The sequence below is a fragment of the Diabrotica virgifera genome, chromosome 1 (genome assembly GCF_917563875.1).
Source record: "Diabrotica virgifera virgifera chromosome 1, PGI_DIABVI_V3a".
NCBI lineage: Eukaryota > Metazoa > Arthropoda > Insecta > Coleoptera > Chrysomelidae > Diabrotica > Diabrotica virgifera.
In genome coordinates this window covers 289,864,084-289,877,745 of record NC_065443.1, presented here as the reverse complement: position 1 = coordinate 289,877,745, position 13,662 = coordinate 289,864,084, and the positions used below count along the sequence as shown (strand labels likewise).

General features: G+C 33.9%; 1 protein-coding gene across 3 annotated transcripts in view; it reads right to left on the bottom strand.

The window, feature by feature from the left end:
- The window catches only part of LOC114332203 (eye-specific diacylglycerol kinase), a 1,074,450-nt gene that overhangs the window by 271,867 nt on the left and 788,921 nt on the right, over window positions 1-13,662 (bottom strand). For all 3 annotated transcript variants that reach the window (XM_050642118.1, XM_050642119.1, XM_050642120.1), the window contains exon 7: window positions 5,266-5,395. In XM_050642118.1, coding sequence (XP_050498075.1) covers window positions 5,266-5,395 — 130 coding nt within the window. The remainder of the gene's footprint in view (window positions 1-5,265; window positions 5,396-13,662) is intronic.

Here is a 13,662-nt window from a genome sequence, read left to right as displayed (position 1 = left end):
AGAGGTCCCAGTGTAATGAAAGAAGTCAGAAAAGCAATAGGCATGTCAAGCCAAAAATAATAAACACCTGGACCAGACATTTCAGAGCACCGTCCTCGTATTATTATTATTTTTTTGTTAATAAAAAGTATCGTCAAATGTCTGATAACATGTAGACGTCTCGCTGGACAACCTGCAATGTTATTTTAACACGTGATGTCACCGACCGGCAAAAAAATGCGCAACATTTCCAAATTCTAACCTGTAGTAAAACTGTGTTGTGTAGGTATCAGCGCTGTCAAATACACTAACCCTCGTTAAATTACTATGTAATTTTGAGGCGGTTTTCGTGGGATGCTTTTCCAGAATCAGGAACGGACTGAATCATTCAATACTACCCACGGGGTGAAGGAAAGTTGGAAGATGCTCGGCATACGTAATCAAATAAGGTATAAAAACGTTATATATTTAAAGACCTCTTAAGATATTCCGAGAAATTATAAATTGGGATTATTTCATGGAAAAGTAGGTAGAACAAACAGGAAATTTAATTTTATTCTCTTTGACTTTTTAACTTAACTTTATACTAAAGAAAACTAAAACGTTACAACAAATTGAGAATAGCAGAAAAAAGTTATAATTGTTCCACAATTAAAACTAGACACCCTTAAGCTATTAACATTGAAATGTGCACAGGAAAGTGCAGTCGGGAAAGGGAATGCTGTTAAGTTATTATGAGATGGCGGAAGGGTTTTATTGAGAGTGACGTAGTAGTCAAGGATATCGATGCAAAAAGGAGTTTCTCAATATGTGACAGATCAGCAACATTCGACAAATCATATTCAGTAATAATGGTTCTACACTTGAGTCCAGGGTTATTTACCCGTGCGTCATCATTTAAAGCATACGAAATAAGTCGTAAATGTACCCCGCACAAACCTTATGGAAATTAGATCCCAGTGGATTTCGTTCATACTTTGGAAAAATACCCTTTGAAGCATCCTGATAAACAGTTATCATGGGCACAACTCAATCGTATGAAGGATTTTCAAGATGTAGAGGCACAAACTCGGAAAATTATAAGATTTACTGGGTATTCCAATTCCCTGAGTTACTGGTTATCTGGCAACATGTAGAAGTTTGGATCAAGGAAAAGTACTAGTAGTCTAGGATTTTTTCCTGGCTATCCAATGGCGACCTTTACTTTGACCTTGCCCTTCAACGGACGTCATATTCTAGAGTTTCGAGGGTTTTCGGCATTAAATTGATATAAACAGATTACTCATGGGTTTTTGGAATTGCTAAAAACGAATTTGCCCTCAGAATTGCCCTCAGAAACGTCCTCCTCCGGAGGACGTGGTGGCCAGGGCCACTGCAAGGGACGTCATCTTCTAGAGTTTTGATGGTTTTCGGCATATAATTAATGCAATGAATTACTGGACGGTTTTTTGAGGTCGCTAAACACGAATATTACACCAGAATCGACTCCCGGACCACCTGGTTTCCAAATTCAATGAAAGGCGCTCCTGGAGTTTCGAGGGTCTTTGGTACTACATAAATGCAAACGGATTACTTATAGGTTTTTGGGGTTGCTGAACACGAATACGTGATCAGCACAGACACAGGAGCACCTGGTGCCCAAGACAGGTTATCTTCTGGAGTTAAAAACCTAAGAGCAATCCATTTGATTCCTCCGAAACTCCAGAAGATATCCTGTCTTAGGCACCAGGTGCTCCTGTGTCTGTGCTGATCACGTATTCGTGTTTAGCAACCCCAAAAACCTATAACTAATCCGTCTGCATTAATGTAGTACCAAAGACTCTCGAAACTCCAGGAGCCCCTTTCACTGACCTTGGAAACCAGTTGCTCCGGGAGCTCCAGGAGCTCTCGGTTCTGGTGGCATATTCGTGTTTAGCGACCTCAAAAAACCCTCCAGTAATTCATTTGAATTAATTAAATGCCGAAAACCATCGAAACTTTAGAAGATGACGTCCCTTGAAGTGGCCCTGGCCACCACGTCCTCCGGAGGTCAATTCTGATGGCATATTCGTCTTTAGCGATCACAAAGACCCATGAGTAATCTGCTTATATCAATTGAATGCCGAAAATCCGCGAAACTCTAGAAGATGTCGTCCGTTGAAGGTCAAGGTCAAAGTAAAGGTCGGCATTGGATAGCTAGGAAAAATCCTAGACTACTAGTACTTTTCCTTGATCCAAACTTCTGCATGTTGCCAGATAACCAGTAACTCAGGGAATTGGAATACCCAGTAAACCTTATAATTTTCCGATTTTGTGCCTCTATATCTTGAAAATCCTTCATACGATTGAGCTGTGCCCATGAGAACTTTTTATCAGGATGATTCTAAGGGTATTTTTCCCAAATATGTACGAAATCCACTGGGACCTAATTTCCATAAGGTTTGTGCGGGATACTTTACTAAACGCAACAGCAAGCGACAGTGGCTACTGCTCTGATCACGGGTTAAAATTACGTTATCAAATAAATAAGATGTCAAATGTAAATAAAAAATAAATAAGTTTTCAATTTTCAATTTCATTTTCCATTCCATTTTCAACTTAAGTTTAGTTTTTTGTCAAATGTAAGTTTCGTTTTAGAGGGACCGCAGACGTTCGGATACAATTAGCGTCTCTTTGCAAAGACAATGACGTCGACTTTGCAAAGTAACAAGACACTTACTCAACACACACACTACACATTACTCCACTGACTTAGTGATAAGTTATACAATTACGTGGCTAAAGGTTCTAGTTCTAAACCAAAGCCAGAATCAGAGAAAAAAAAAGTTTCGTTTTAAAATTTTGGTGCAGAATTACAGCTCTACATTTGAAGTAGGTAGCTTAATAAATTCTTTTATTATCATTAGGGATTAAAAAATAAATAAACAATTTATAAAAAAATTCAATAACATATTTTCTTTTTGTCATTTCATTCCAAAATGCAAAAATTCTATAAAAAGAACAGCAAAAAATTCAACAGACCGACAGCCACAAAAGTAAACAAACCAGAAACGTCACAATCTACTTAAAATCTGAAAACAGTCCTAAGCATCCTTTTTTTGCACTTATCTCTTTTCAGTAAACTGAGACTGGAGCGTTCATAAAAATAACATATGTTTTTACTTAATAACAGGCGGTAGCTAGTTTGTCTTTAGTCTCATGCGTGGAAGAGAATGATGCTAGATAAAAAGTATATGTTTTATCTCGCAGGTATTAATAACGCACTTTCCGTGCTTAAAGAATCCTGGACTCAAGTGTATATTATTCAAAAATCGTGTAATCCAGTTAATTAATATGTAGTTAAAATAAACATAGGCGGTTGCGTTTCGAAATAAATATGGGCGGTTCCGTTTCGGTTCAATTTGAGTCTCTTAGCATCCTCTGACATGTGTTTCTAGATTAACCCGTTATCAAAGAGGCTCGTAAGAAGACTGAACTGAATCAAAACACATTGACTGGTTGGCAATTACATTAAAATAATATACCAACGCATGGCTTTAGAGACCTTTAACGAGAAAATATGAAGTGAAAGTAAGCTGTAAACCCAAGACTTAGTTAAGCCATCGGGCGATGCTAGGAATCTATTCCACTAATGTATCGACAGTTTACTCTTGTAGTTAGTTCTCGAATTTCGTTTAAACCACCTTCCAATCTTGTGGCTGGACATTCTTGGGTGGTATGGTGGACTCCTTGTTCAGCAGCATTGAATTTTTCACATAACTGCCTGCGATTGACCATTGGTTAAGTGATTTATTTCATACTCCATGACCAACTCTGATTCGATTTAGATTACACCATTCTCGGCACGTAAGATAAAACCTTTGGGTTTATCTGTGGGTTTTCTATTAGGCGTGTGTTGTTAGCTTCTTTGTTCCATTTGCATGTTCTATGTTCATCGATTGTGAAATTGTTTGAAAGATTCTTGTTGGCGGGATTCGAGATTTTAGCCGCACTTGGCCCAGGGTTAGCTGATCAATGTCAGTATTTATTGGCAGTGATGGATTATTTTGACATTTATGGTAATGTGGCTTACAACCAGAAGGTATTGAGCTGGTGTGTTCTTTATGGTCCCCGTATTCAGTTTAACTAAATTGGGCATCTATTAGTGTGGTGACTGTTTAGCCAGACTCTAGCACAATTTTCGGCTGTGGAATATACTAATGCCAGAACGCTTGTCCTGATTGTGTCTGCAGTAGCTCCCCAAGACGTGTTTGCAAGTTTGTGAATCTCTAAACAAAATCTGTGAAAATTGGGATCTCTGAAACAAAAAAATCGTACGGCATTTGAAAAAGGAAGGTTTCTTACGTGACAATTTACCACAGTTAGTGAAAAATTCAGCAAAAAAATTTTACGGAAATTTAAAAAATTTTTGTGAAACAATCGCCCGTTATTCTTCAGTTTTTCATGGTTAAAAAAAAATTATTTTTTATTTTTTGGTAAAATTGTGGTAAATTGTCACATAAGAAACCTTCCTTTTTCAAATGCCGTACGATTTTCTTGTTTCAAATATCCCAATCCTGAGACTAACTGTCCGCCATCATTTTTCGAGGCCTCGAATTTTACGCCCCCTACAATATTAGTGTACGTGTATAAATGAAAAAAGGTGTATTTTTTGTACTCTCTAAGAGTTTGATATTAATATGTAAAAAGTTTTATTTCATTTTTAATAAAGGTTCTGAGAAAAAAAGTCTTGAAAAAATGATTATTTTTGACCTTCTAAAGTGTACTACAGTAAAACCTGTGTTAACGGCCACCTGTCAAAAGCGGCCAGTTTTAAAGTTCCCCAAACCAAAATTTGTGGACTACAAAACCTGGTATTAGCGGCCACCTTTTTATATCGGCCAATAGTTCTGTTATTTTTAGTGACCGTTATTGACAGGTTTTAGTGTAGTACCTTAGCCTGTTCTTTATAACACATTGTTTATCTTTGACTTAGCCTTTTCTTTATAACACATTGTTTGTATTTGACATGCCGTAATTCTGTCAAGTTCTTAGTTGTGAAAATTACTGAATTTTTATTAAGTATTTTTTAATTTTTCAGTAAATAGTACCAGTTTGTCGCGGGATATCCAAGGCCAATCTTTAGGCCCCTTGGTTTATCTACTTAATATGTCAGAGTTGTTTTCCCTAGTCAATTTATTTTAAGTTTTTATAGGATCAGAAAACTCATCTTTTTGGAAATAATTTTAAATTAAATTAGTTATTTCAATAATATCTAATTTTTGCCCATTATAAAATAATCTGAAAAAGTAAAAATTCTTGACTTACCTAACGTACATTCTTCCCCTATTCGCTTGATATTGAAACAGGACTCCTTATTGTGGTAGGCGGCTTTGCACCAGGAACAACTGATTGCCACGATTTCTTTGGAACTGAACGATAGCTTTGACTGGAAGGACTGAAACAAAAGAAATGCGTATCAACGATCAGGGCTCAACGTGATTGATAGATAGCAATTACTGTCTTTGGCGGAGAGATACCTCCACGCTGCCTGATTTACAGCGCTCCATACTATTCCTTAGGGAGAAACCCGTCGATTAAATACGTCAGAGGGAAGTGAATGCCTAAGACAGTTTATTTTAATTTGGGTTATTATCCGGGGGACGTATCAGACGCTAAGGGCAATGGATTGACGATTTTGACGATAACATATTAATTTCTATTTCCATTACTTTTTATCGTCAAGGGACCAACAAAAAAGTTATAAAAAAAAATAAGTGAAAATTTTGTAACAAGTTTCCTTTTGGAGGTTATAATTTTTTTTAAATTCATTTTATAATAAAATGACATCACAGCCATTTTGTAGAGGATTTTTCAGCGAATAATTTCCACTATAAAGTTGCTGAATTTTATTCATAATATATCTATAGTACATTATTTGACGGTTTTTGCTGTGAATTTTAAAGAACCGTTTGGATTGACATAAAATTTGGCATACGCATAGCCAACATGACAAAGAAAAAAGGGATATTGTGCCGATGTGTGCTTTTGCCCTGGGCGTGAGTTTCACCACTTCTCGTGGGTGAAAAACATACGTTCAAAATAAGTCCGAAATTCGATAAAATGCATAATTCTAAGCAACTTTTATTCTATAGGGTTTTTTCACCAAGCTAATTCTCTTCGAGTTATTTGTGAGTGAATATGTTCATTTTTCAACAAAACAAACACGTTTTTAGACAATTTTTCGCAGAAAATTCAAAAAGTAAGTATTTTATCGAAAAAACCGTTGTTAGCAAAATTATAGCTTGTAAAAAAGTGAAAAAATGGTGTAAACATGAAGTCTCTAGACCTAGTAGAAGCAGAGTTATAGCTTAAGAAAAATAAGTCCATATTCGCCAAACTTCAAATAAATATATTTCAACGTGAAATAACCAAAAAATGAAGCACTTTTTGGAATAAACTCATTACAACTTTGTTAAAGAGTTTAAAAAGCTTTATGTCCATTGTTATAAAAAAAATATTCTTACATCAAACGTGAGCAAGTTACGCCGCTCAAAATACAGTTGGTCCGTTTTGATTTGGCATAAAAAAATCGGGAAAATCACCCCCTAATTAACAACTTAAATAGAATTAATCGTTACCGCTTCACATGTTGCTTTATTTATGTTGTGTCTATATGATCTGTAAGTTTAATCGGTTCAACGTGCTTACTTTTGAAAAAAAAAATGGTATTAAAATAAAATTTTTAAAATTTTTAATTTTGAAAAAAATGCTCTTCTTCAAAATAACTTAAAAATTATGAGTAATACCAAAAATCTCAAAAAGTAATAAAATATACGGTTTGCTTTTCTGAATATTTTGGACTTTTTGTTCTCCTTGTTAGACAAAAATCGGTTATACTATGGCTGTTCAAAGTTTGCATACACTAGGGATTAGTGACTCGTTCAAGCCATTTTAACTACAGTCTTTTCAAGAATAAGCACTTTGAACCGATGAGACTTACAAATCGTATAAAGAATAAATAAGTAAAGTAACGGGTGAAGCGATAACGATTAATTCTATTTGATATGCTAATTAGGGGGTGCTTTTCGCGATTCTTTTTACCAAAAAATAAAAGGTACCAACAATATTTTGAGCATAACTCACTTACTTTTAAGGTTAGAAGTTAAAAAAAAAACGAAAAAAACCTTTTTTTAAACACTTTAAAAAAGTCGAAATGAGTGTTCCCCGAAAAGTGTTCCGTTTTTTCTCGATGAAATATTCGATTTAGAATTTGACGGATCAGAACCTACTTTTCATTAGCTACAATTTTGCTTGCACTGGCTCTACAGACTTAATATATGCACCATTTTTTTCATTATTTTATAAGCTATATTTTTATTAAGAATATTTTTTTGAAAAAATATGTACTTACTTTTTGAGTTATTTGCGAAAAACCGTCTAAAAACGTGGTTATTTTGTTTAAAAATGAACAAATTCATTCGCAAATAACTCGAAAAGTATGGACTTGGAGAAAAACTCTATAGAACAAAAGTTGCTTAGAATTAGTCAGTTTATCGAATTCCGAACTTATTTTGGACATATAATTTTTCGCCCCCGAGAAGGGGTGAAACTCATTCCCAGGGCAAAAGCACACATCGGCACAATATCACTTCTTTTTTTTTGACTTATTAGCTATGTGTATGACAAATTTCATGTCAATCCAAGCGGTTCTTTAAAATGTAGAGGTTTTGCAATATTTTATCGTTAAAGAACGTACTACTAGGTTTTATAGCGCTCCAAACTTGACCAGATTATCGAATGCTTATAAGAACACAATAAAAACAAAAAGTTAGGCTTACTTTTCTATGTATATATTTCTTTATTCATATAATCTATCATTATTTTAACATTCCTATGCTATTATTAAACTATTTTTTAACTTTCTCCCCACTACAAAACTTAAAACCCTAAGCATGTAGAAAAAGCCCAAGTAGTTGTTTGAGGACAAATCGCCGGTCGGAAGATTGACGCAACTGCAAAAAGCAAAATTCTTTAGAAAAGCAGACAAAAACCGGTTTTTAAACATTTAAAATAGGGATTAAATGAAGAGTAATCGTTCAGGAGCGTATAGCGTTAATTCTTACAACGACAGCTTTTATTTTCATCGCTATTGGTTCAAATTTCGTTATCTTAATTTAATCCCCCCATTTTCAAGCCTATCTACAGTTGCGTCACTATTCATCCTAAAATTTTTCTGCACGAAAAAACGATTTTTAGTACGGCGCTTATTCTTACAACGGTGGATTGTATTTTCATCCCCACTAGTTCAAACATAAACCCAATCAAAATAATTAAGTTCAAACATAATCGTAATTTAATCCCTCCATTTTTAACCCTATCTACAGTTGCGTCATTATGCATCTAAATCAAGGTCTAAAATAGCGCGTATTTCAATAACGACGCAACTACCCTCTGGTGGCTCAGCACATAGTTACAGTTCTGTCGGTTTTGTATAATCTGTACATAGTATTTTAGAAGTTAATTACGCAATACCTAAACAGGAATTGACAAAATTTGTAGTTACGTCATTCTTTTTCCGGACCGAACTGAACATAATATGCCTGCTGTTAGTGCTATTATAATAATTTATCCTATGTGGTTCAGCAGTCTGTCCCCCTCTACGTATTCTTCCAGTTGTGCCACATGCAGTCGTATGAAAGTTGTGAAAAGTATTTTGAGTTTTATCGATACTACTATTGAGAGTCTTGTGGGTAAAATTTATATTTTTGTGATAAGCTTTTGACTTTTTTTAAGCGTTTGTCATAAGAGGTTGTTTTATTTGTTTAAGAACTTCTTGGCAAAATTATTTGTCAGTGAGAAAGTCGAGCCATCTTCACTCGGTATTATTGGCGAACGTTTTCTCGTCTCTTTATAAGGTGGAAATAAAGAGGTTTCTCTGGAAACCCTAAAATATAAACTGTTTCGCTAAAACAGTGACAAAAATGCATTAAATCTCTTTGCAGCCCGTTTCCACAGACACCGAGTGTATTACCAGATTCAGTCATGGGTCCGTAAACATTGTGATCCAGAAGATTGGGGTTAGAAAAAGCATGGAAAACTTTGGATACTAATCCAAACTTGCAAGCCTCCAGTACCCCCAAGCTTATTAAATTCATATTTTGCAGATGCAATGCAAACTAAAAGTGCGTGCGGCTGCCGAAAAGTAGGTCTCAAATGTTCAGCAGTGTGCCTCCATTGTGGTGGTGTAAGCCGCAGAAATATCGTGGACATATCAACATTAATTGAAAAAAATTAATTGGAAGATGAATTACTGACAATGACGTCAACGCTAACTCCGATTATCCCACAAAAATTCACCTCGGATACTGATTCAGATCTTGACTCGCAGCCTGGTCCATAAAAAAAAAATGAAAAAATAATAACTACGATAGACTTTGTTCAATATTATGATAATAAATAATATTATTTTGTCTAGAAATTGTGAGTGGATTAGGCTTATTGGGGATACCAAACAAAAAACGTGCCTCCAGAATATACCTCATAGGTGGCCGGGAAAAGGGTCAAAAATATGTTAATATTATTATAGGGATGTTAAGATCATAATAAATTGTATAAATAAAAAAATATATAGATAGAAAATTAAGCCTAACGTTTTGTTTTTATTGTATTCCTATGAGCATTCGAGAATCTGGCCAAGTTTGGAGCGCTGTAAAACATAGATAAATAAATAAAATTAAATAACTTTATGTGAAAATTATTTGTTGAAAAATCCTCTAAAAAGTTTCTTTTAGATAATTTTATTGTAAAATTAACTGAAAAAAATTATAACCTCCAAAAGGAATTTGTTACAATATTTTCACTTATTTTTGTTAATAACTTTTTTGTTAGTCACTTTAAGATAAAAAGTGATAGAAATAAAATTGTCGAAAATTTAATTTCCTACTTTTTATGTGGAATTAAATTTTCTGCAGGGTTACTAGTTTACGAGATACAGCGCGAAAACCCTTTCCACCCCTTTCTCCAAGATGGCGGCTGGGGGACAAGGGTGACGACCCACAAACTTGAACTTGAGCTTCTACTGATCCCCCCTATATATTAAAAAATAAAATTGCGTCCTCTAACAAATGCAAGCTAAGGCGTAAGAAATGAAATATTTCACTATCTAATTTTTAAGATACCTAATAATATGAAAAAATTATTAATGTTTATGTAAGTGAATGAAAAGCCACGATTTAGTGATTTTTTTTTATTGTTGACATAAGTTTAAGAAACAATAAGGATAATGTTTTTAATTCATATTAATAAAAAATACCAATACTAATTAATATTATGTGATCTGATAATAGTTATTTATAGTGCAGTCACTGAAGGTGGATGGATATGAGCTATTACCTACGATTTCGTTGAACCTTCATCGATTTGCATGAAAATTATTAAGTGGTTAGAGGATATCTCAAGAAACAAAGGTGACATAATGCCAACTTGCGCTTTTACCCTGAGGGCGTGTGCCACCCGTTCTCGAGGGTGAAAATTATTTTATTAAAAATAATCCCATAATTCGATACAGGGACAAATTCTAAACAAAATTTGTTATATATAGTTATGGTAGGGGAGCCCAAGCGGGGATTTTTGCAGTTACTCGAGCGCGTCAGATTATCATATGGGGAGAAACGTGGTACCCTGCAGATGTACCTCTGCCATATATTGGCTCTTAACACAGGGGAGTTCGTTTAGGGGGGCCCGAAAAAAAAAATCTATCCTTAAAAATACTCGAAATTGTCAGATTAAGATAAGGTAAGTTAAGTACATGCAAAACAGTGTATATTTAAAAAATCTGACGATTTGAGCGGGGCGTAAGGGAATTGGTGAGTCACAAAGTTTCACAAGAAAAAGGCGAATATTTCGCGAAATGAACGTCAGATCGAAAAACTAAAAACTACACGTTCAATATTTTTCAAAAATCTATCGATAGATACCAAACACGACACCTCACAGAGAGGGGTGGGGGGTAAATTTAAAATTTTAAATACAAATCCCGCGATATTTAGCAAAATAAACATCAGATCGAAAAACTGCAAAATACACTTATTTAATATTTTTGAAAAATATATCGAATGGTATCAAACGCGACCCACCACGGAGGTGGGGTGGGGGTTTACTTTAAAATATTAAATGGGAGCCCCCATTTTTTATTGCAGATTTGAATTCTCTGCATAAAAATAAGCAACTTTTATTCGAACATTTTTTCGAATTATGGATAGATGGCGCTATATTCGGAAAAAACCATTAATGGAAATGGAAAATTAAATTAAAAAATGGCAAGCGCCCGCTAAAATGGAAAATTTTACTTAACTTTTTTTGGTTTTAGGACCTAATAATCACAACCCAATAGGTCCCCAAAGCGCTCGAGTGACTGCACATTTAGCATACTCTGCTCCCCTACCATTATTAAAATAAATCAAAACTTTGTAAGTTATTAAATATCAAACATTTTAATTTTTCGTGAGAAAAATGCATGTTTTGAACCGATTTTTCGTAAATAACTCAAGTTTTTATAAAAAAGTTATTATTACCAAATTTGAAGCTAATAAAAAATGTAATAAACTTCTTATTAAGAAAACCGTTCAGTGTTAACTGAAAGTAAGTTATCGGTAATTGAATGTATATTTTTTTCGGCGAGTACCAAAGTCTAAGAATTCAAGCTTAAAACGGGAAAGTGATGTATTTTATAACATAAACTTATTAAATATATGGCAAAGTACTTAGAAATATCTATCAAATGAACAAGTTGATAGCATTGAAAATTTATGCTCTAAAAATGTTTTAAAATTTATATTTTAAAATTTTTTCCAAAAACTGTTATTGTTCTTTTTTTAAATAACTCCGTTAATTTTTAGGATATCAGATTTACTTAAAAACAGTTTGAAAGCTAATTCCAGGGGCAATTAAACGACGTTGAATTTAATCTTTTACCCCTTACTTTTTTTAAAATAAAAGGTTAAATTGCCCTGGTTACATGGTTCTCGCAGCAAAATTTAAGCTTTAAACGTTTCTATCTCGGTTATCCTTTACCCTACAGAAATAATAAAAAAAGGTAAAATATTTGATATAGAAAAAGCTAAAATTTGGTTATTTACCATTTTTTACGTATATTAAGTATTTTTAGAGGTATATTAAGTATAAAAAAAATGAAAATTACGATCATTTTAAAAATTTCTGATTTTTTAAAGTTATACCTTTTTTCAAAGATGTTCATTCTAAACCGGTCAAAATTGTTGAAACCATTATTATGCTAATATAAAGAAATGATTGTAAGGATTGCTACGAATTTAAATTTTTGTGGAAATGGCGTATGTTTTATTTTTCACTTTTTCCCAAAAAATTCGAAAGGTTTCTCTAATTTTCATCATAACTTGCTTAATTTTAATGTTATTGACTTCTTCTGAAGCTCAATTGATAGGCAATCCGAAGTGCTTTGACAAGTGTTTAACAGGTATATTTTATAAAATGCACCGTTTTCCCATTATTTAAGCTTCAATACTTAAATTTAAGTACTCGTCGAAAAAAATTTACATTCAATTACCCATAAATCACTTTGACTTAACATTAGTTTAGTTCTTTAAGTAAGAAGTGTATTAAATTTTTTATTATCTTCAATTTTGGTAATTATAACTTTTTTGTAAAAGCTTATAGTTTTTGAGTTATACGTGAAAAACAGCTTTAAAGCATGCATTTTTTACGAAAAAATAAAATCTTTGATCATCAATAACTCAAAAACCATTTATTTATGTTAATAACTTTATACAACAAATTTTGTTTAGAATTTGTCCTTATATCGATTTATGGTATTATTTTTGATAAAATAATTTTCACCCCATGAAGGGATGGCTTCCACCCCCAAGGTAAAAGCGCAATTTTGCATCATGTCACCTTTATTGCTTGAGGTATTCTCTAACTACTCACCAATTTTCATGAATATCGATGGAGGTTCAACGAAATCAGAGGTGAAAACCTTCAGTGACTCCACCATTATGAAATAGTTCGTGAAGTATGCTTTTTGCAAACGCACGCGAAGTTTAGAGCACGAGCGACAGCGGTGCGAGTGCTATACATCGCGTAAGTTTGCAAAAAGTACTTCACGCACAGTTTCATACAACATTTTATCTACGATGAACAAATAAAAAACTGTAACTCTTCGTCACTGGAATTTATTTCACATGGCATCACCATGACAACGCGAGAGTTAAGGATATTTGATTATATGAAAGTGTGCCAAAAAACAGTGCGAAAAATTAAATCCCATTTAAAATACATTGCTACTTCACGCACACTTTAAATCCTTCACGCACTGCTATCTATAATAACAGATTTCACAAACTAAGAACTTATACATAATATGAGATAGAGTAGATAAAAGCATGTATGTCGAGTATGATTTGTTTTTATAATAACCGCCATAAACTACAAATTCTAAATGTGGCCCAACTGATATGGGAAGGGGCTCGTATATCGGTTACACAGAATCGCGTTAGTGAACCGTTACTTACTGATATGAGTCATTATAAACTTCTGCTCGTAAAAATAACATATCTCTCATGAGCAGAAACACGCGCTTTCAACTTTTTACGCCGGCAAATTTCATCAAAAGTTTCTCCGCCATGTCAACCCTTCCAACCCAACCCAACATCCCCGTTTTGACTCTAGAGCCGTAGATTGAATATC